Source organism: Pelophylax lessonae, assembly GCF_965119305.1.
Source record: "Pelophylax lessonae genome assembly, chromosome: 7".
In the NCBI taxonomy this organism is placed as follows: Eukaryota; Metazoa; Chordata; class Amphibia; order Anura; family Ranidae; genus Pelophylax; species Pelophylax lessonae.
In genome coordinates, this window is record NC_138774.1 from 180227517 (window position 1) to 180251782 (window position 24266).

Below are 24266 nucleotides of genomic sequence, written 5' to 3' on the forward strand. Positions count from 1 at the left end.
ATATCAGAGAAATCCACAAAGCCTCAGTCTTCTCCTACGTGTACTGAATGCAGACATACTGGAGGGTTCAAGACCATGCTGAAACACTGGCATTAAGAAATTCTGATGTTTGGGGGGAGCTGTACACTTTATCCCAGATGCAGTTTTTATTGTGGTTTTTTTTTTTTTTTTTTTTTGCAGGGAAACAATATATCAAGTGTATTTAAACCAAAGAACAAAAATGTAAAATATTGCGGCTTACATGTCTTTGTGTGTGGTGACTTTATTCATTTTATTTTTTCCGGCTTTTTTTTTTCTTCCTTTTTGGTTATCCTAACAGCACACTTTTTTTTTTTTTTTTTTTTATTTTAGTGACAGTGCTTACTCTATTTATGGAAGAGCATGGTATGTCACCCTTGTACAAGACTACAGAACACATTATCCTCTTAACATGGGGAAGGTATTCTGTAGTACATGCAACTTGGAACAATGCTAACTAATTAGGCAGAGCACACAAAGTTATCAGCTCACAAGATCTCTTGTGGAATCAAGAGGCTATTTTAGACTTACACCCTAAAGCTTAAAGAGAAGCTCCAGTTTTTATTAAAAGCCAGCAGCTTCAAAAACTGTAGCTGCTGACTTTTGACACACACTTGTACCTGTCTTAGATCAAGCGGTGTGCTCACACAAGCTGTCCCTGCTCTCCCTCTTCTCTCCCTGGCATCGGCATCTCAACTGTGCATATGCGAGTCGCGCTGTGCCTCCTAATTGGTCCCGGCAGTCTTCTGGGACCTGCAATGTGACATGTCCTAGAAGACTAAATGGGGGAGGGTGAGAGGAAAACATCTGCCTGGATCACCCAGGCTGGTAAAACTAGGTGCATGTTAATTTTAACATGCCAAATGTGGCACTGGAGGAGTATTCAAAGCTGAACTTCCCCTTTTTGGTGAAGCTCAGCTTTAAGTTTAGTTTTAAAAAAAAAAAAAAAGAATCCCTGAATGAAAGCCTGTCAATTCTCCCTTTAGTTATTTGATTTTTCTTTTTATAGATGCTATAGTACAGCTTTTATGAATGGAGGAGGAAGGCCAAAAGGACAGGCAGTCGTGCATTCTTAATAAGTGCCTGTCTAATGTCCATTGGTACTATTAAACCCACCTAACTGGAAGATTGTGGCGATTCGGGGTTGTTAGAGGATTATTTCAATGAATGCGGAAGCCAGCGGCACAGGGGGGCATGTTTGAACAATGGTTTCATGTCATGTCCTTTTTTGTGTTTTTTTTTTTTTTTTTTTTTTTTTAACTAAAAATATAGGTTTGAAAGTTTGTCCAGAACTAAAGGAACACATACGTTTCTTAAGCCCCGTACACACGCGTCGAAAATTGGCAGGGAATTTTCGGCCAACGTCCGATCTGCCGATTTTCGGCTTGTTAGTATGATGCTTCCGACAACCAACTCCAACTTTTCGGCCGAAAAAAATCTGGTGTGCAGGCTATAAAATTGTTGTTGGTCGTCAACACAACGGCCGATTTTCGTGCAGTCAGTACAGATTTTGACAGGGAAAAATCTGATGAGCAAGTCTGGGCATGCTCAGTGAAGAAAAAACACAAAGAAAACAAACCAACACATGACATCACTTCTGAAGTAGAATTTTGTTGGCCGAGAAAATTCGTGTGCAGTCTAGGCACATTCCAACCAACAAAACACAACTTGGACAAAAGTCGGACGATCGGTCGGCCGATAATCGTTGCGTGTGTACGAGGCATTAGAACTGTTAAAGTTTTTTCTCTCATGTTTACATTCCCTATTTCAATGTAAGGTTGTATCAGAGTGACCTTTAGAAAAGAGGCTGTATGTACAGGTGGTTATTCCCGATCAGGGGAAATCTGTCAGCAGGATTATGAAACAATAGTTGGAATCGGCATGTGCTGCAAGATTTTATTTTTATCGCGTGACGACTTTTTTTTTTTTTTTTTTTCAGGTGCACTTCAATCGTGACGGTTCCCTAATTGTGTCTAGTAGTTACGATGGACTCTGGTGAGTTCAGTCTTGTTACTCTTCCAGAGTACTGATTTGAAATATGTTTTGTCCCTCATCACACCTAACTTAAAAGGTAGCTGTTGCTTCCGAACAATCATCCTAAATAAAGGAATTCTGTGCCCTCAGCTGCAGGTACACAAAGTTCTGGAGATGCTCATGGACATCTTTGACAGAATAAATCCATATGGCCAGTAACACTAATATAATATGATCATGTGGCCATAATAGGTCAATGATGTCACAAGCATCCCCGCACCTATTGTATTAATCAGCTGCAGGTCAGGAAATTCCCGTTCAACTGCTCATTGGACTAAGACTGTTGGCTTCCAGGTTTTTAACCAACCTTGGTGAGAACAAACACATGCTTATCCCCACTCATGATATAAAGTAGCCATTTGAACAAAACTGAGCATGCTGTGAATTCTTAATTTCTTATTGTTTTTTTTTTTTTCCCTTTTAATAACCTTTTATGCTTTGATCTTTTAAAATACTACACAACCATACTCCTATTCCCCATGTTGTCTATTATTCTAAAAAAGACCCTGTCTTTTTTATAGGTCCATTTATAGCCTAATCGCAGCATTAGCTAAAATTTTAACATAAGTACTGTATGTTTTCTAGTGGGTTCCTGTACTTCTCTTGTATGCAGAAAGCACTTAAATCATTGATTATTACGTGCTACAAGTTGTTTTGGAAAATAGTTTAAAGATGGTTATGCATCAGTTTGTCCTCCAAATAATTTCTGTTTTTTTTTTTTTTTCTTGGTATTCAGTCGAATTTGGGATACAGCATCCGGCCAATGCTTAAAAACGCTCATTGGTAAGAAATGGCTTTGGTGGCACTTGGGTGGGGTCGTGTATTAGGTTTTCTTCATTGCAATGCTCATTTCTTTTTTTTTTTTTTTTTTTTTTTCCTCACTAGATGATGATAATCCTCCAGTTTCTTTTGTGAAGTTCTCTCCAAATGGAAAATATATCCTAGCAGCCACTTTAGATAAGTACGTCGTGTGTTGCAGTCATTTTGTAGGCTGTTTTTTTATAACGAAAGAAAAAAATAAATATGTAGGTAGAGATGTATAGAGAGATGAAGAGATAGATATCTCTCTATCTCTTGGTTTGAGAGGATTTTACAAGACGAGCAACTTTATTTTTTTTTTGTAGATGTTGACTTGATATAAAAATAGTCACGAAACAACTTGAGTATAAAAGAGAGGCGCTTTTAAGTGTAGCAATATGGTTACATTTAGTGAAGGTTAAAAATTTGGCGACTCGCATAGTTGGTGATTAAAAGGCACATCTAAGTATGCAGGTATCAGGGATAAAGCTGTCTACATAGACTGTCCTCTGCACCTCCAACATCATTCCTTCCACGCTGTGCTCCATGAGCGATTCAAGCCTCGCTTTCAGGTCGCTCTTGTGCAGGGTAGTCTTCCCGGTCACAACTGCAGACTGACAGCAGTGAGAGCTGGCGGTATGGACGGTCTTTGTGAACAAACCTTTACCATGTGAGTTGCTAATTTTTTATTCTCTGTAGCTCCTGTTGGATTTTGCTTATAATCCCCTTGTGGAGGCGCCATTTGTGGATGGACATTTTTAATGGTTACACAATCAAATTGCTATGATCTTTTTTTTGTTTTTTTTTTTTAATATGGACTATAAACTGAAGGAGTTATGAATACATGTTTGTGGAACAAATCCTCTTGAGTTTCCATTATTTCTTATGGGGAAATTCGCTTTGATATAAGAGTACTTTGGGTTGCAAGCATGTTTCCGGAACGAATTATGCTCGCAATCCAAGGTTTTACTGTGTTGTGTGTGTGTGTGTATATGTGTGTATGTGTGTGTGTGTGTGTGTGTGTATGTATGTATGTGTGTATATATATATATATATATATATATATATATATATATATATATATATATATATATAGGCCTCGACAAAACCCGGGCGCCAGGTCGCATTTGCGACTAGAATTAGCGACCTGGCGCCTGGTGTGCCCTGCAGAAGGTGTCCTGTCATTTTTGCACGGACTTCCGGGCCGTCTGAAAATTGAGGCCCTGGCTTTTCGGCCTACTTGAGAGGAGAGGCTTCAAATGGGGAACTGGCGCCCTCTTGTGGTGGCCGGGAGTAATGACTGTTGTAATGACTGTTTCCACTGCCTTTTTGTTCACAATGCATTACCATCTCCCTGTCCAGTTAGTTACCTTTGACAGGGAGTGTGGTTATTTATTATTTATTTAATTTATTTTTTAAATGTAAAAACTAAATTTTTTCTTCATTTTTTTTTATTAAAAAAAATATATATATATTTTCCAATTATTATGAAAAAAAATAAATATATATATATATATATATATATATATATATATATATATATATATATATATATATATATATATATATATAATATAATATAAATTTTTTTTTTCCTCATCGCCATGCCACAGCCGAAGGCCCCTTTCACACGGGCTGTCTGATCAGGTCCGCCTGTCAGTTTTTCAGGCAGACCTGATCGGACCCTTCATTCTCCTCTATGGAGCAGTAATCTGCTGCCATCTGATCCTGTCCGCCAAAAACAGACGGATGGTGGTTCTATTTTCTATCCATCCCGTGGATCGGATCAGATGGCATCGGATGGAAACAGACAGACGGTCTGTTTCCATCCGATAGCCCTATAGAGGAGAGCGGGGTTCTAATCGTATTTATGTGTAAATTTAGTGTCAGATTTTTTTTTGTTTATTTAAAAAAAAAAAAAAGCTTGGTTGTTTTATAAAAAAAAAAACTGGCTCCTAGAGATTATATATATATATATATATATATATATATATATATATATATATATATATATATATATATATATATATATATATATATATATATATATATGGATAGAAAATAGAACCACCATCCGTCTGTTTTTGGCAGATAGGATCAGATGGCGGCAGATTACTGCTCCAATAGATGAGACTGAAGGGTCTGATCAGGTCTGCCTGAGAAACGGGGACAAAAAGGGACAGGGCACCCCAGGCGCCAGGTCTATATATATATATATATATTTATTTTATTTCAGGTACTTGTATAGCGCTGTCAATTTACGCAGCGCTTTACATATACATTGTACATTCACATCAGTCCCTGCCCTCAAGGAGCTTACAATCTAAGGTCCCTAACTCGCATACATACACAGTAGGGCCAATTAACCTACCAGCATGTCTTTGGAGTGTGGGAGGAAACCCACGCAGGCACAGGGAGAACATGCAAACTCCAGGCAGGTATTGTCTTGGTTGGGATTCGAACCAGCGACCCTCTTGCTGCTAGGTTAAAGTGCTAACCACTACACCACTGTGCCGCCCCATTTATATTTCTAAATTTTTGTTTTTTTATGTTAAGGGTTATGTTACAGCCATGTCTAATGACAAATTACGGACTCAGTTACAGAGGTTTTACACAAGGCAAAGAAATACCAAAAAAGTCAGATACAATAGTGATATATTTGAGAAACTACAAGGAAAGACCATAGAGTGTATCAAATTCAGCCATGAGAATTAAAATACAAAACAGAGGAATAAGTCACAAACCTATATTAACATGCTGCTGGTAACCACGTGGTATTATAGTGAGATAATGCCTGAGAGAAATGGCCTGGTAAACTACGCATTAATATGCCCAGAGACCGAGGTGAGCCACCCAGACCAAATCTTGTCAAACATCTTTGGACACATTCTAGAAATGTATATCAGGCTGTACATAGCCTAAGCTCCTTTTAATAAGATCAATCTAAAAAGGAAGAGTGGGAGGGGAAGGGTCTTTTAGTTTATGTACTAATGCTTGTTTTACCTTATAAAAAAAAAAAAAAAAAAAAAAATTATGCGAAGCAATGCTTTTTGTGAGCTGCTCAGGTCACACAATCGCCCAGCAAGCATGTGGCCGGGGCACAGATATTCGGAAGCGCTAGCTTTTTCCTCCACAAAGGTAAGCGTGTCTGGCATGTGGACATGCCCATACCATATAGAAATAAAGTCCCCTAAGTCACAATGGCACTGTGGATACTCTGGAGAATCCATTTTTCCTATTTTAAATATTTTACCGGGGGTGTAATAAGATCTGTGGAAATATTTTAATTGGATTTTGTTTCTGGTCGAGGTGACCAAGGAAAGCGGAGTGTCCATATTATCCTCCCTGGACTCTTCAGTAACCTCTGAAATATCCCCCTGCCACAAATCCACATTAGTTTAAATAGGCACTATGCATGGCCCCTCAGTTATGTTTCCTCTGGCCAGACAGGATCATGAATTTTGTTTTTTCATCTGTCAGGCCTTCATTTTAGGTGGCAGGGGCCTCCCGGGCTAATCTTTTTTTTTTTTTTTTTTCTCCCCCCCCCTGGGGCAGTATTGCTGGGTAGATGGAAGGATTAGCTTGGGCTCTCCTGGGGGTGTTGCCCAGGGAAGGCTAGGGGACCCTCTCCCCCTGTGTTTTTTGGTAAGTTCTGAGGGCAGCCATTGTAGGAGGCTAACCCTCTCCCCTGTGGATTTAGTGCAGTGCACTGACCTGTAGCTTCCCCCATGTGTTATTGTGAAGCCAGGCATGGCTTCCTGGTGGTTTGGGGGCTGAGTGCTGATGTCCGGGCTAGTGATGTACTTCCAACGAAAGTGATGCGTCGGGTATGCCCAGTGGCCATATTGGATGGGGCAGAAGCTGGAATGAAGTCCAGGATGTCCCAACAGGATGGAGGGGGTAATGCGCACTGCCTGGGCATGCCAATCCACACATGCCAGGCCAAAATCCACAGAGGAGGACATGAGCTGAGCTGGGTGTGACTAGCTTATTTATTTAAAAGACCCTGCGCTGATCTCCAGTTCCCTGCATGTGCATCATATAGGTGGCTGCTGCAGAGGAAGATGATCGGGGGAAGCAGGAGGATCCAAGCCCTAAGATAGAAAAGTGATGACTGCATTATCTTATCCCTACCTTCCGCTCGTGCATTGGAGGGGCACTTATTGGAGTGTTTATACGCATTTGTTTTTGGAGAGGTCAGGGACTCAGACATGGGTGTCCTTCTTTTTTTTTTCTTCCTTTACACCTGGCTGCTCTCTGAATCAGCTCTTATTATCATTTGTGCCTCCCCAGGGGAAGAGCCGCAAAGATGAGAATGGAGCAGGGCCTGCTTAGGCCCTTAAAAAGATGTCTCGTGTAAACACAGGTTGTCATCCACATGGAAAAAAACATTGCCAGGAATGCATTGATGCCTTAGCCAAGGAAGAAAATGGCTATATGTTTAAGAAGTTTCTAGATACCACGAAGACTGAAATTGTTAAAACATTTGAATCCTTCAGAAACTCCAAGATTCAGGACCCCTGGATACTGTTATACCTAGTGCTTCTGGTTCTAACTCAGCAACTCCCGTTCCCACCTCGGCGGTTGCAGAGGGGGTTTCAGGGTAGCTGGAGGAGTTGGTAGAAGGATCCAGCAGGAAATATGGTCCTAAGGAGGGGCAACTCAAGGAAGAGAAAGGTAGTCGAGTTCAGAAATTCCTTTTCCCTATTCATTGAGACGCAGCGCCATATAATTCTTGACCATTGGATTATGCTGCCCCATACAGGAGTAGAACACTATTCAGGAAAAAGCTTTACCATGCCTATGGGGACCGTCCCTGCAGGCATACACCCACACACTCTGGTATAGGCTTCAGTTTGTTTCTGCCTAGTTTAGGAGTAGGACCTAGTTCCCTGCTGGGGGGGGGGGGGTGGCTTATCCTGTTGGTGTCCCCACCTGGGGACCTTCCCCTGATGCCATTGTCTGACCCCGCTGGGGGGTCCTTGAGACCGTATGACGCGCAGTGTTGGCCACTATTTTGCTGTAGTTTCACTCTGCATCAATGTAAAAACTTTCCTATTGAAATGCATAGGCGACTATGTTTTGGTAGCCCCCCCCCCCCCCCCCCCCATGGGAATGCATGGGGCGGATATTTTCTTGGAGTCCACGATCGCTGGACAGCAGGGAGAAGCTAGGATTACTCTAGTACATGACCCAGGTATTTCCTCTTCCTGTGTCAGATCCTTTTTCTCTCTGCACAGAACTTTTCCATATCCCTCCATATCGTTTTATTGGTATGTTGTGTCCCTGTAGGTATTTCTCATTCACCCTGCTACAGGCTGTGCTAGAGCTGGGACTTGTGGTGCGGATCACGTTTTTGCAATTTTTTTATAAAGTGACACTGTTTTTAAAAAATGTAGTGCCTATAGAGTCCCAGGACCAAATCTCACCCACAGATCCCCTGTGCGGTTGCGAGACCCTCCGGGTTGCAATTCCTGTCTGCATTTAAAGCAGTTTTGGAAAACCTGGTCTCAAAAGTGGATTTAGTTTTAAAAAATGCTACTAGTAGAAAGCGCTCTGTCTTCCCCTACCTCTCTAGTATCCATTGATTTTGAGGTAGATATGGCCACCGCAGACGCAAGCCATCCTGGTGGATCTGCGTCTTTGCATTCTGATGGCGAGGAGGTTGTATCCTCATCAGCAGCCGCGTTAGTAGAAGCACATAGTGTCAGTGCGGGAAACCGTAAAAATGTTCTGATTCTACAGCTTCAGGGATGCAGGTTTCTTTTGGCACCTGCAAATCCCAGAAGTCTGGCAAGGTTTTTCCCTGTCCGGAACTTTTTTGACAACTTTGTCAATGAACAGTTGGGGGGTGGGGGGGGCATCAAACAAATGTTAGTGGTGCCTAAGCGCTTTAAAGGGAGCTACTCCTTTGGACACGAAACTCACTAGATGGATCATACCACCAAAGATGGATCATCCCGTTTCCAGGCTAAACAAGTCTACTGTGGTTGCAGTGGAGGAGTCCCCGGTATTTACAGACCCCGTGGATAGACCGATTAACGCCATTTGCATGTAATAGCAGGCTCTATACTGAAACCTGTCTTTGTGATCGCTCTGGTGTCACAGACCATAACGGAATGGGTGAAGTTGCTGAAAGGTGACTTGGTAACGTAGCAGCTGTCGTCAGGCCTGATAGAGCTAATGGACCAAATGGTCCAAGCCCTTCGGTATATATGTGATGCATTGCTGTATGCGGCTCCACTGATAGCCAGAGTGTCTGCGGTGGGGGTTGCTATTAGACGCATGGTGTGCCTAAAAACTTGGTCTGCGAACCATGTTTCTAAAAACGTTTTCTGACCTTCCCTTTACGGGGGACAGGTTGTTTGGATCCTCTGGATGAGTTGATCAAAGGCCTTACGGGTAGGAAGAGTACTCTTCTTCCCTAATCCACCAAGGGCAAGGCACCGCATAATAGCCTTCATTTACTGCTGCTAGGCGGCCCTTTCGTACCTCCGGGCAGCAGGAGAAAGGAGCTAAGCCATTCAGGTCTTCTGAGGTTTCCAAAAAGACCTGGTCGGGTAAGCTGAGAACAGGCAAATCCAGATCCGCGGACAAATCCTCATCTGCTTGAAGGGACGTCCTCACCCATTTCTGGGTGGGGGGGACGTCTGCGCTTCTTCCCGGAAACCATGGACTTCCTTGATTCAGGACAAATGGGTTTACGAACTGATCCGATCAGGTTACAAGATCGAATTCAGGTCCCGACCGTCTGAACAGTTTCTTCCAGTCCAACCTCCCTTTGTTCCGTCTCTCTCTGTGGTACACATCCCAGGTGTGGAAAACTGGCAGGCGGACTACCTGAGCCATCAGGTGTTGGCTCAGGGGGGAATTGTCTCTACACCCGATGGTGTTTCATCTTCTTGGCCTCTAGGCTCAAAAATAAGGTTCAAAGTTTTGTAGCCAGGTCACGGGATCCCCTAGCCGATGCCTTAGTAGGCTCCTTGGTGTCATTATTGTCTGATCTATGCATTTCCACCGCTGAAACGCCTGCCGAGACTTCTGCGCAGAATGGAGGCGGAGGGAATTTCAGTCATTCTGGGGGCTCCAGACTGGCCTTGCCAGTCTTGGTTCGTAGAACTGGTAAGATTGGTCGCTGATGCTCCTTGGAAACTTCCTCTCAGGGAAGATCTGCTGTCTCAAGGCCTGATCTTCCATCCTGCTTTAGTCGCTTGCTTTAACGGCATGGCTGTTGAAAGCCAGGTGTTGGATAGGGGTCTTTCTGATTCAGTGATTCCTACACTGTTGAATGCCAGGAAGTCTACTTCCAGGAAGATCTATCATTGTACCTGGAAATCGTACAATTCATGGTGTGAATCCATGAAGGTGCATCCTCGCCTTTCTTCGGTGGCTAGGCTCTTTGCTTTCCTTAGAGGTGTCGAACAGAAGTTGGCCTTGGCTACTATTAAAGTAGTGTGTTTTTTCCAACGTCTTTTAGCCTCGCGTGCGTTGATTCGCACTATTATCCAAGGGGTCCGTCATGTGGCCCCTCCGAGGTGATCCCTGTTCCCTGGAATCTGAATTTGGTTTTGTCTGTTCTTAAATCCTCCTTTTGAGAACATTAGGGAGATTCCTCTGCTTACCTTGTCTCAGAAGGTTGCATTTTTGGTGGCTATTACTTCTGTTCAGAGTATCAGAATTGGCGGCACTTTCCTGCCGTTTGCCCTATTTGGTGGTCCACAGAGATGGTGGTAATTCGACCTAGTCAGTCATTTCTTCCTAAGGTTGTTTCTGATTTCCATCTAAATGAAGACATTGTGCTGCCTTCTTTATGTCCCAAGCATCCTAAGGAAATTGCTTTGCATTCTTTGGATGTGGTTCGGGCAATTATGGTTTATCTGGCGACTACTGAATCTGAGGAAATCCGATTCTTTTTGTCCTTTAAGGACTTGGAAAGGGATTGGCTGCGTCTGCTGCGACCATTTCTAGGTGGATCAGGCAGACGGTGGGTCAGGCTTATTCACTGAAGGGTCAGGTTCCACCTTTCCCTGTGAAGGCGCATTCTTCTAGGACCCGGAGTACTTCTTCGGCTTTTCGCCATCAGGCGTCAGTGTTACCAATTTTGTAAGGCGGCAATTTGGTCTGTGCACACGTTGACAAAATTTTATAAAGTAGCTGTGTTGGCATTCTCGGATGCTTCTTTCGGCTGCAAGGTTTTGCAGGCTGTTGTTTGAAAGAGACTTATGCCTCGTACACACGCAACGATTATGGGCCGATTGATCATCCGACTTTTGTCTAGAGTGGTGTTTTGTTGGAATGTGCCTAGACTGCACACAAATTTTCTCGGCCAACAAAAATCTACTTCAGAAGTGATGTCATGTGCTGGTTTACTTTCTGTGTGTTTTCTTCTCTGAGCATGCCCAGTCTTGCTCATCAGATTTTTTTCGGCCGAAAAGTCTGAGTCTGTTGTCGGAAGCATCATACTAACAAGCCGAAAATCGGCCGATCGGACGTTGGCCGAAAATTCAAGGCCAATTATCGACGCGTGTGTACGGGGCTTAAGTCTCTTTGAGGGTGTTTGTCCAGGTGAGCTCCTGTTGTTCCTGGTTGAGCTCTATATTCTGTGGTTGGCTAAAGTTTTTTTTTTTTTTTTTTTTTTTTTGCCTTGTTGTGTTGGGAATTGCGTTCTTTCTGCGTTTTCCCACCCCCTCATGCAAATACTGCTTTGGGACGTCCCAATGGTCAAGAATTATATGGAGCTGCGTCTGTCAGTGAACGATGGGGAACTGGATTTTACGGTAAGACAAAAATCCAGTTTTTCCTTTTAGATGAGACAGAGGAGCTCCAAAATTTTGATACATTAGAGCTGAAAGAGGATCTATCTATCCATGAGTAACTTTTATGCGGGATTACATACAAAAGATTTGTTCTTTACCGATACATGCAGCATTGAAGGACATAATCTTGCAGGAATGGAAAGATCCTGAGAAGTTTTTTTTTTTTTTTTCTCCCCCGAAAAGCCTCCCTTTTAAAGAGGAAGATGCATCGCTATGGGAAAAGTGTTCCAAGACTAGATGCAGCTTTGTCCAGGGTTCCAAAGCCTTCAGACTTATCATTTGAAGACAACGGTTGACTTAAAGATGCCATGGACAGGAAGGCTGAAGGCTACCGAAGGAAGGCATGGGACACAGGAGTGGGAAACTTCCAACTGGCCATTGTTTCTACCTGCGTTGCCAGAAAACTTGATCTCTGGTTGAAACTTTTGCTGGAAAATGATACTCCTAATGAAGAGGGTCTTTATTCCCTCCTGGTACTTAACAAAGCGGTCTCTTATATTGCTGACGCTTCGGCTGAAGCCATCAGGTTTTTGGCTAGATACACTGCTCTGATTTGGTCAACCAATCAAGAAGGGCTATTTGGTTGAAAACTTGGGCAGGGGATGCCTCTTCCAAGACAGTTATGTTCTCTGCCATTAAAAGGAAATTTAGTCTTTGAAGATCTAGATTCAGTGTTGGAATGTTAATCAGAAAGGAAGTAAAGTTTTCCGGTCCCCAAAAAACAGCAGTACAAAGGTTTTCGTCATCTCAGAAAATCGGACCTAACGAAGGTAGCAAGCAAGAGCTAAAGAAGCCGTGGCATTATAGAAAATCAAAGGGGAAAAGGGGGATTCTGTTTAATCCCTCGCAGCCTAAGGAAAAAGGGCAATGACTCCCCTTGCTGGGTAGAAGGGAGATGGGGGGCCTTACTATTCTAGTGGCAGGCCACATCAAACAATGTGTACATCTTGTAGCTAATTGCCAGAGGTTATCAGATAGAAGTCATTCATATCCCCCTGGAACATTTTTTTTTTAGTAACCAGCTTCCAAAGAATGCGAGCATGGCAGCTGCCATGACAAATCTGCTCCAGGAAATGATGGCCCAAGGAGTCATCTACTCCCTATCTCAAGGAAGAAACCGGAAAATTAAGACTGATCCTCAACCTGAAAATATTCAACAGAACTGTTAAAACAATCCAGATGGAAACTGTTTACTGGAAAAGAACATCTGACGTAGGGGGCATCATGGCCACAATAGACCTGAAGGATGCATATTTACACATTTCCATCAGAGAGTGCAAAAATATTTCTCAGGTTTGCAGTAAAAGGTCCAGATCAGACAATCTATTTACAGTTTAACGCTCTACCTTTCGGGGATAGCATCTGCTCCAAGAATTTTCACAGAAGTGTTAGCAGAAGCATTACTGACCTTGAGGGCAGAAGGGATCTTGATAATACAGTATCTAGATGACCTGCTCTTCACAAAAACTGCTACGGAATTAGGTCTTTTGAGCATAAGTCACCTTCAGAGTCTGGGTTGGATTTTAAACACGGAAATGTCACATTTTCTTCCTGCTCAGAAAGTCCTTTTCCTGTGTTTATATAGTAGATTCTCTAAAAGCAAAAATCTTACCAGAAGAAAAGAGGTAAACGCTGATGTCAGAAGCCTTCAGGCTCATACTGAACCCCACAACTTGCATCAGAAGGAAAATGGTTGTTAGGACTGATGAGAGCAGCTATTCCGGCAGTGACTCGGAGAGCTCTTCAGAGGTTAACTCCATCAGTATGAGACTGTCGCCAACAATCCCTAAACAATCTTGTGACACTGATTCCGGTGAAGGAATCCTTAGTGGTGTCTGCTAGAAAGGAATCGGTCTCTGGAACGTTGCTGGACACAGGTGGATTCAATAAGCATCACAACAGAAGCAAGTGCGTGGGGTTGGGGAGCCCACATGGGCCACCAGGCAGCCCAAGGGAAATGGAATTAGTCTTGGACCAAGAAGTCTTCCAACATGAGAGAACTGAGGGCGATCTGGGAAGCTCTGTGCACTTTCGCATCCACCATAAGGGGAAAACGTTTATTAATCCTTTTGGACAATATCGCCGCGGTTTCCTGTATCGACCAACAAGGAGGCAAGCATTCCGCAACACTCGGAACAAGCTCGGATAATGTTTTGCTGGGCGGAAGAGAATGTCCTTTCCCTTGCAGTTGTACACATCAGGGAAATTAAACTCGCTAGCAGATTTTCTGAGCAGAGAACAGATCTCTCATACAGAATGCAGTCTCAACCAAGAAGTGTTCACGCTGATTGCTTAAAACTGGGGTTATCCGCAGATGGACCTTTTTGCTTCTTCAAAGTCCCAAAGTGCTTCTTCCGAAAGTCTTACAGAAGATCCAAACTACAGAAGCAAAAGTAATCGTAATAGCCCTGTTTAGGCCGAAGAGAACCTAGTTTCCTGCTCTCCAGAAACTTTAGATCGCAAACCCTTGGAAGCTTCCAGTAAGGGAGAACTTGCTGGTTTAAGGAAAATTGCACCACCCACATGTGGGCCATTTTTTCTCTGACAGCTTGGCTACTGAGAGCTGTTAAAAAGCAAAGGTCTGTCAGAGAAAGTGATCTGCATCCTATAATGGAAAGTAGGAAAGTCCACAAATTTTAATTAACTCCAAAATTTGGAAAAAGTTCTGCGGCTGGAGGAAGGAAAGGCAGGATTTTTGGGTCTATTATTCCAGGATGAATTTTTTACAGGCTTGTACAGATTTAGGTCTTGCACCCAACACCCTAAAAGTTCAAGTGGCGGCATTATCCAGTTTCCTAAACTAAAGATTAGCGGATTATACTAGTAAAGAGGTTCCATCAAGTCTGTCTCAAGGACGAGACCCCCTTGGGACCCAGTAAGATGTTTCCTGTAGAAAAATAAAATTGGACTTTATATTTTTGAAAATATGTTTTTATAACTCTGCATAGTGAATTAAATTATAGGGGAGATACCAAAAAAATAAGCAAGAGGGCAAGGTAGAAATTTAGAGCAGAGAGACATTCCAGCCATAGACAAATGTTACGCAGATCCATACCATAGGCCTATTTTAGTATACCAGCAGTACATAGAAAATTGTTTGGAAAAAAAAAAAAACGAGCAAAAAACATAACAGCAGATTGTACATAATCAATAGGCATAACCCCACCCTGCAATCCTAGTAATAAAGTATATAAATGCAGTATGATAAAGAATCTGGAAGACGAATAGTGGTGGTGAGGCAGTAGATAAGTGACAAAATATATACAGTTGATACTCTAACAAGCATACATAAATAAAAAGTCCATTCTGGTGAATAATGTGCCAAAAAACATCAATAATCACAAGTAATATGCTAAACACAAATAGTGATGGTGAGGCAATAGATGGGTGACACAATATATATACTTGACACTCTAAGAAACATACATATGTGTGTATGTATATAGTGTGTATGTATAGTCCATTCAAGTGAATCTTGTGCCAGAAAACGTGGGTGATCTCAAGTAAGTGTTCAGGGAACAACCATACAAGTGGCTCCGGCATCAGATGGTAGAGCAGTGAAACAGTAACGCAAGAAAATTCTTCCGGGTGTATTACACCCTTACCTTACTGCTGTAAGGCCACAGCATGTAAAAAATCTCTGGCAATCTTGCAATATATCCAGTAAGACTGTAGCATCCTAAGAACTTCAAATAGAGTACAGACAAGACAGGCTTTTCTAGGGTATTATATTCCAGGATATTTATTAACAAATGGAACAATAACTCACATTTTGAATAGCGGATAATCGTCAGGTTACATCCAAAAAAACGCTGTGGCTGTCTCAAGCTGTTGATTCCAGGCACTGGTCTGCCTCAGTTGGAGAAGTGAATAACTGCACATTGCCTTTATTCACGCCCTGAAGAGGTGCAGGATACGACTTGACACTTTGGAAAGCAGCCCTCTGTTTGTGTGTAGCGGCTGAGAAATCCGGAAACGTTGTTAGTGTTCTTGTTGAAAATCAATTCAGGCATATTCCCAGCACATTGCAGGATAGTTTACTTATCTTTTGACAAAAACAAATATTGACCAAGGGTTTAGGATGGTTAAATAGGGTTGAGAAGCTGTCTGCTTCAGCCAGTCTAGAAGAAAGTCCTCTGGGTGTTTCCCTTCTGATCCCACTGGAAAGCTGAGATTATTTCAGTGAAGCCGGTTTTCCGGGTCCCTCAACTTGGCAGCCAGGGATTTATGGTCCACGAGCACATCACAAACTGTGGCCATAAGAGGGGTTAAATCCTCTTCCACTGTGCTAATGTGTTGCTCTTAGAAACCTGATGGTGGATCTTGTGGACATCATTCTTAAGCAGTTAAAAGTCCACTCTGTATCACTCAGTGTAGATTGGGCATTGCTTTATGGCGGCCATGATCAGTGTCTGGGTCGGTTCTCGTACTTGTTGCTCCGCGTCGGCCACACTGGGCTTAGCAGAGGAGCAGATACAGATGATGAATCCTGATCCCAAAAGGAAGTTAGCCAGTCTGTACCTCTATCAGCGGGATCCCAAGTGGGATCAACTTCTACTGGAGAAGAGGCCTGAGTGTTCTGGCCTTGCTGGCTGAGTGCGCGAAGCTGGCCAAGCGCTGTCTAGGAATCTGAGACCAGTCCTTCCCTATCTTCACCATTGCCACCTTCATCACAAAAGTCTCAAGCACCGAGGTAGGGTCAGCTGAGCAGCAAAAAAGTTCATAGTGAACAGGATCAATATAAGGATCTCGTAGGGGGTCACAGAGCAGAGAGGAAGCTGCTCACATACTGGAAGTTGGGCACACCCAACACCCCCCCCCCCCCAAAGTTTCAGTTTTAACAATAGTTTTTCCTCCTTTGACATTCAACTTTATATTGTGAACCTCTGTAGATAGCTTTGGTGGTAAAGTCGAATGAGCTGCGACCAGAACACCTTTACCTCTTTTGTTATGATACCATTTATATATGGCAGATTTCACTGATTTGTTCTTGGACTTGAAAGTCGTTTTTTAGAGCTTACTTTACGTGGTAGATTTTTGGTTCATGACATGGTCTCTTTTAAAGCTTGTTTACTGTATTTTTATGTTTTTTTTTGTTTTTTTTTTCCCCCAGCACGCTAAAGTTATGGGACTACAGCAAAGGGAAGGTAGGTGTCACAAGGAGATGTCAGATTGTGTTTAGTTGTGTCTTAAGCCCTGTTGTGTCAATAACATCTGTTGTATTGGAAATTCAATATCTTGGTGGTATTCCCTGCCGTCTGGAGCAGGCTTCAGCCTGGCGGATAAATGAAGAGGCTGCTATTGTGCCGTTTTCTGATAATCATGTGTGTTCCCCAGGACGACTTTGATTAGCTGGTAGAATGATTGTGCATCAATTCCTTGAGGGCACTGTGACCCAGTACTAATTACACAACCTTCATCAGGTCTCCTGTTATTAACCAGTAATTTGTCTGTCTGCTGTGGCAGTGTACTTTGTTAGAGAGCCTATTTATATGTACAAAACCTAACTTGTGTTTACTCCCCGCCCCCCCCCCCCCCCCCCCCCCGCAGCCTGCTTAACATTATACATTGTTCAGAGGACCTGTTGATAGCTTTTAATATAACTATAGTTATACTTGATAAGCAGCCTTGTGGATAGGTAAATGCTGCTCCTAGATACCCTGTGCATTTCAGAAAAACTCCTTTTTTATGTCTTGGTTCTTTTCTGTATTGAAGTAAGCTGTTTAATGTCACAGGCTCCTATGCAGTTAAAGACTAAAGCAACATTTTAAAATCTATTTGTTTTTTTCTTCTGCTACTTTCCAGGGTAAATGGCACCTTTGCTGTGCTGAAGTCATACAATTTTTATTTATTTTTTTCCTCTAAACTAAATTAAGCTTTTTTGATTGGAAGGGGAGCAGGTACCCAATTTTGACAGGTACCTGCTCCCAGTTCTCCTGTTTCCTTACGTGATCAGCTGCGGAAGTTCTCCTTCCCAAAGTCTTCTGGGACACATGACAGGTCCTAGACTTGGGGACCAATCAAAGCGTTGCACGACTTGCCAGGTGCCCATAGTAGGGATGGACTCTCCTGCCGAGGGAAGGACACAAGGGGAACACGACTGGGCCGAGTACACCACTAGATTGTGGGACGAGTAAGTGGCTGTTTATTAAAAGTCAGCAGCTACATTTTTTTTGTAGCTGCTGACATTTAATAAACAAAAAATGACGAAGTCCACTTTTAATAGTAATTCTGTGCTATTCCCCTACCTTGTTTCCAGAACACTGGCAAATTTGAGGTTATGGTTGGTCATGTCTTTCTGATCAGACATGTACAGTTGGAAAGGATGAAGAAATATAGTAAACGACAGCCTGTTTTTGGAGAAGTTAAGTTTGAAACTTGATTATGTGGTCTGCATATTATGCTTGAAATGAGGAGTTTCCAGCAGCTGCAGTTTACAGAGCAAGGTAGCCCTGGCACACATTTGTGCTTGGATTTAAAAGTAAAAAGTCAGGTGTGTAACTGGTGTATGTTTTTACAGTGATCCTGTCTGATCCCAAAAGAGGATTTGAAGTAGTACTAAAGGCTAACCATTTTTTACCTTCATGCATTTACAACACAATGGGCTTCGAACAGCAAGGGCTACACGCATCAGAATTTAGTCGGTCACTGTGGAACCACACAGTTTTCAATCCTTGTGTACCCAGCTTCAGAAGTGTACACTAGCATCTCCTAAACTTGGGTTTAGGAGCTTTTGGTGTTTTTTTTTGTTTTTTTTTTGTCAAAGCTCCTAAACTCCTTAACAGCCTATTTGTAATCATACACCATTAGGGGAGGTTCAACCTCTCTCAACCGCACTGTCCTGAATGAGGGAAAATCTCATTTAGGTTAGGAACGTTTTGACTGTCGGCCGCAAGAAAATACACAATCCTGGCACAATTTTGCCATGTTTGTTTTTCCTGTGGCTGCTGTAAATGACAGCCAAGTGTACATGAAGCCCAAGGGAGATGCCCACAAACAGGAAGGGGGTAACGGCTGTTGGATCAGCCATGTAAAGAAAAATACAAATCAGGAACCAGACAATATACATTGGGGGAATTTATCTGAACTGGAGTAGACTGGATCTGGAGCAGCTGTGCATTGCAACCAATAAGCTTCTATCTTTAGCTTGCTCATTAAAGCTTTGAATATAATGGAAGCTTTTTGGAGCAGCGGTTTATGGCAAATCAGATTCCATCTGCCCCAGTTTTAATACATTTTTACTAATGTATAAAACTGGAATTTCTTCAATTGGAGGAAAAACGTTTGGTATAACTCTAGGGCTGGGGTCTCCAAACTATGGCCCTCCAGTTCAGGAGCTACAATTCCCATCATGCCTAGTAATGTCTGTGAATGTCAGTTTTGCAATGCCTCATGGGACGTGTAGTTCTGCAACAGCTGAAGTAGCTGAAGAAGTTTGAAGATCCCTGTTCTAGGGTAACAAAAGTACAAGGTATCTTCAAGCTTATCGCTTTCCATGCCTAGTCCTTTTGGATCCCGAGTTCAATATGCATGTGGCACCTCAGTTTTTCTTTGGGTATGATATATATTATTTGCATATCCTTGCTCACTGCTTGGCTCCATGAAAGCATGCATTTGTGATACCTGATCGCCACTTTGGAAGCTATATATCTGTAGTAGCCCAAGCTACTACAGTGATGAACATGTTTTCTGGGTGCTGTGCCAAGTGGCTGCTCAACATGGCCACTATTCAGAGAACACCTAGCATTTTTCCTCAATCAGTGTTCTCTGATTTGACATGGTGGAGAGGAGGGGAAGGAATGTTGTAATATCCACCTTGTCCAGTTATAGAACTCAAGCACAGCACACAGAAGACTGCGACTATCATTGTAGGAGTTTTAGCTAATAAAGTGATTTGTATTCCACAGAGGCCAATCCATTATCGCATATGCATACTTATATTGTGCCAAGCTAACCAAATGTAAGTATGCAAATTAACCACTTGCTGACCGGTCACGTTGACCATACTGCGGCAAAGTGGCTCGATATCGTCCAGCGACGTAGACGCCCCTTGTCGGCGTGCCCCCGGAGGCTCGTTCCCGCTGTATTCAGTCACAGCGGGAGTCGGGCCAGGGGAGGAGAGGCGGTGATCACCGCCGCTCTTCCCCCGATCGTCGGGGATCGAGTGTGGAAATCCGCCCGCTTGTGTAAACAAAGCAGGCGGATCTCCTAAGTCACAGGCAGTGACAGATTGCAGGATTCAGCATAGCTGAACCTGCGATCTGTGCCTGTCACTCAGTCCCCTCCCCCCACACACGTCAGTAAGCACCAGGCATACATTAACCCCTTGATCACCAATAAAAGTTAACCCCTTCCCTGCTAGTGTCATTTTTACAGTAACAGTGCATATTTATAGCACTGATTACTGTAGTAATGTCACTGGTACCCCTAAAAGTGTCTGTCAGTCAATGGTCCGATCTGTCCGCCGCAATGTCGCAGTTCCGCAAAAAAAAAACGCAGATCGCCACCATTACTAGTTAAAAAAAAAAATAAAAATTGCATAAATTTCCCGTAGTTAGTAGCTGCGATAACTTTTGCGCAAACCAATCAAAATACGCTTATTGCAATTTTTTTTTTTTTTTACCAAAAATATGTAGCAGAAAACAAATTGGCCTAAAATGTTAAATTTTGATTTTTACCTTTTTTTGGGGGGGAATTTCATATAAAAAAAATGTGAAAAATATTGTTTTTTTCAAAATTGTCGCTCTTTTTTTGTATATAGCGCAAAAAGTAAAAATCGCACAGGTGATCAAATACTACCAAAAGAAAGCTCTATTTGTGGGGGAAAAAAAAGGACATAAATTTAATTTGGGTACAGCATGGCACGATTGCGCAATTGTCAAAGTAACGCAGTGCCGAATCGCAAAATAGGGCCTGGTCAGGAATGGGGTAAAATCTTCTGGTCTTAAAGCGTTTAAAAATACGCTCATTGAGAATTTTTTTGTCAGACATGTAGCTAAATACATTTTGGCCTAAATATATGACAAAAATTGAATATATTGGATATTTTTTAACTGTCAAAGTAGAAAAATATTAATGTTTTTTCAAAATTGTCGCTCTTTTTTATTATCGCAAAAAACTGAATTTTTGTAAAATCTTACCTGTAAAATTCCTTTCTCTGAGTCCTCCGACAGTCGCCGCCGCGTCTGTCATCACTGTTGGGTATTGACTTCTGCTCCGCAGGAGTAGCTAGGCATAAAGACTTAGTCAAAAGAACAAAGGCGTTTGCATATACACACCCATGGGGGATGTCCCATCTGGTCAATACCCCCCTGCAGTGACCACTCCCAACTCAGTTTGGTAGCATAGCAGTAGGTAATAAGAACACAACCCCAAAAGAGGGGCGGGGTCGGCGACTGTCGGAGGCCTCGGAGAAAGGAATTTTACAGGTAAGATTTTACAAAAATTCCCTTTTTCTCTTACGTCCTCCGACAGTCGCCGCCGCTTCTAAGTCATCACTGTTGGGATGTCCCAAAGCAGTATAGACAGGGGTGGGAGACGCAACTGTAGAAAAGGCAACGCAGTACCCACATCAGAGAAAGGAATCTTACATGCACAGTAAGAGAACCTGCTGGGCAACAGAAAACAATGCTCAACAGGAGCAACAGCCCAGGAAAGCAAACGCCAACAGCCAGGGACCCAGAAAAAAATGAGGGTCCTTCATGGCACTGCCGCACTGAGAACCTTGCGGCCAGAGGAGGCATCAGCTGATGCCAGAACATCTACTTTGTAGAATTTTGAAAAAGTGTGCACTGACGACCAAGTCGCAGCTTTGCACACCTGGGCCACCGAGGCCCGATGCCAATAGGCCCAGGACGCACTCACGGATCTGGTAGAGTGTGCTTTAACAGGGAAGGGTGGAACCCGTTCCTTCAAAGCATAAGCTTGTTCAATGGTCTGTCTGATCCATTTGGCAATAGTCGCTGCAGACGCAGCCATGCCCTTCCGAGGTCCCTCAGGAAGGAAAAAGAGGGAATCCGTCTTCCGAAAGGGTTCCGTATTCGACAGGTAAACCCTGATCGCCCTGACAACATCCAGGGAATGCAGAGCAATCTCCTTCGGATGCTTAGGCTTCGTTCAAAGCGAAGGCTCAAACGGAGCACTCTGTAACACGGACAGAACCAAGTTCAAGACCCATGGAGGTAGAGGCTCCTTCCTGGGAGGAGCCAAATGTCGCTCAGCTTGAATGAAGGTGCGAACCAGGGAATGAGATGCCACAGGGCGTTGGAAAAGAACAGCCAGTGCGGACACCTGGCCTTTTATCATGGCCAGCGCCAGGCGCTGGTCCACCCCAGACTGGAGGAAGGCCAACACTCTCGACACCGAGTACGAGCAAGGGGAGAACCCCCTGGACTCACACCAGGCAAAATAGGCCTTCCAGGTACGGTAATAGATTTTACCAGAGGAGGCCTTCCTAGCCTTGACAAGGGTAGGGATGACCTCAGGGGAGAGACCCCTGTCCCTCAGGACCTGGGTCTCAACAGCCAGGCCGTTAAAGCCAGCGACTGTAAAGCAGGATGGTAGATCGGACCCTGAGACAGGAGATCTTCCCGCATTGGCAGCCGCCACGGAGGCGCCACTGCCAGGTGAACAACGCCGGCGTACCAGGAGCGGCATGGCCAGTCCGGCACCACCAGAATCACCAGGTGCGGATCCGAAGCTAACCTGCGGAGGAACCTGGATAGTAACTGGATCGGGGGAAAGGCATACATCAGATGATACTGATGCCAAGGGGCCACCAACGCATCGGAATCTAATTGTCTCATTCCTTGTTAAAAAGTCTTTGTGGAGGGTGTCATGAGGATTGTTGTGCCTTTTTGGCCCCCTTTGTCTCCATGGTATCTTAAGTTGGTGTCTATTTTACACTACTCTGAGCCTGTTTATAAAATTCTCTTTTCACTTATGTGCAAGGTTGCCATTGCTTGGCTCATAGAGACTTCTGCAGAGAACCTTTCCTGTTTCTTCACTAGGATATGGTGGTGAGGCCTTGGGCCTCTGCATCCTTGTTTGTTCTACCTGAGGATGCTTGCAAGGATCAGGCTTCTTCTCAGTCCACTATTTCTAGGTGGTTCTGTCAGTTGATCTTTTAGTCCTGTAGTGAGCAGCACAGTTAATTTAGCCGAGTTCAGGCTGAATTTGAAAATTGAATATATTAACATTTTGTCTGTATATACTTGTCTAGAAGATTTTACTCAAACTTGTACCTCTTGCAGTGCCTGAAAACCTACACATGTCACAAGAATGAGAAGTATTGCATATTCGCCAATTTCTCTGTCACAGGAGGCAAGGTATGTCGCGTTCAGAGGTTTTTACAATTTCAATGTCCTTTTGTATCATGCCTATTGTATGCAGTATGCTGCTAGATGTGTTAAGTTGACAGCATAGGACTATAGGGGATAAAAGTTCAGCAGTATTTGGGAGTGTCCCCATAGCAAGTTGTTTTCACTCATGTGGGCTTGATCCCAAGCCGAGCTTTGAGCATCTATAGATACACAACAAGGCTTGCAAGAAATTAGAACCCCCAAACATTATATATATATATATATATATATATATATATATATATATATATATATATATATATATATTTTTTTTTTTTTTAAAGCAGAGGCCCTGGAGAACAAAATGCTGGGTTTTGTAATTGTATGGCTCGTGTTAGTTGCGCAGCAGTTTTTCATGTGCTTTTTTTTTTTTTTTTTTTTAAGAATACACTTTTTGAATCTTATTGCAAAAAACACAATGCATAATCCAATTTCTCTATCATTAACAGACACAGCTCCTGGTCATCTTAACCATTGGGTTATACTGCCCCCTACAGGAGTAGGACACTAGGCAGAAAAGCTTGATGCATATGGGCAGTCCCAGGGGGTATACTCCCACTCTCAGCTATAGGCACTTTTTTCTGCCTAGTAAGGAGAAAAGACCTTGTTCCTTGCTGGGATCTTCAGTCCTGGCAATGTTTTCCTTTTTAACCTCCTTGGCGCTCTGATTATGTTAGAATTTTTGTGCTAAAAGCAGTACATTGTTTTGCATGGAAATATGTTTTATATTTTAGGCCTGTAATTCTTAGAAATAACCCACTTAATCTGTCCAAACAAGAGTCTAGTAGACATCCGGGTTATGATGAAATTTGAAAAATGAAATCATAAATCTAATAATTTTTATTCAATAATATAATCAAACCAAAAACACTGAAATATGTACAAACAAAGGGTGCTATATTATTCACTGTAATGGAAGTTCAGTAAACATCTCGGCTATGAAATATTTTGAAGCATTAGACTGCACATGGTCCGGCGTCACAATCGGGACAATAGGATCTGGTTTCTTTTCTTATTTTCCTTCCACTGTCATTTTTCGAGCAACAAACCACGCACATCCTTGTAGGTGCCGACTTTTTCTCAGTTGGTGGGATGTAGTCCATGAAGTGACGACTAGTCAGGCGTTCCGGGTTGACAAAGCCAACAGCACGACGTCCAGATCTGTTCACAGCCATTGATGGTGTTTGGTGACTCCGAAAGATTTGTTCCAAAGATTTGTTTGCAAATAATGTCTGCATGA

The 24266-nt window shown here is 42.9% G+C and overlaps 1 protein-coding gene across 2 annotated transcripts in view; it reads left to right on the forward strand.

Moving 5' to 3' along the window:
- The window catches only part of WDR5 (WD repeat domain 5), a 108306-nt gene that overhangs the window by 48575 nt on the left and 35465 nt on the right, over nt 1-24266 (forward strand). For both annotated transcript variants that reach the window (XM_082264326.1, XM_082264327.1), the window contains exons 8-12: nt 1958-2013; nt 2789-2835; nt 2938-3013; nt 16780-16813; nt 22919-22993. In XM_082264326.1, the coding sequence (XP_082120452.1) occupies nt 1958-2013; nt 2789-2835; nt 2938-3013; nt 16780-16813; nt 22919-22993 (288 nt within the window). The remainder of the gene's footprint in view (nt 1-1957; nt 2014-2788; nt 2836-2937; nt 3014-16779; nt 16814-22918; nt 22994-24266) is intronic.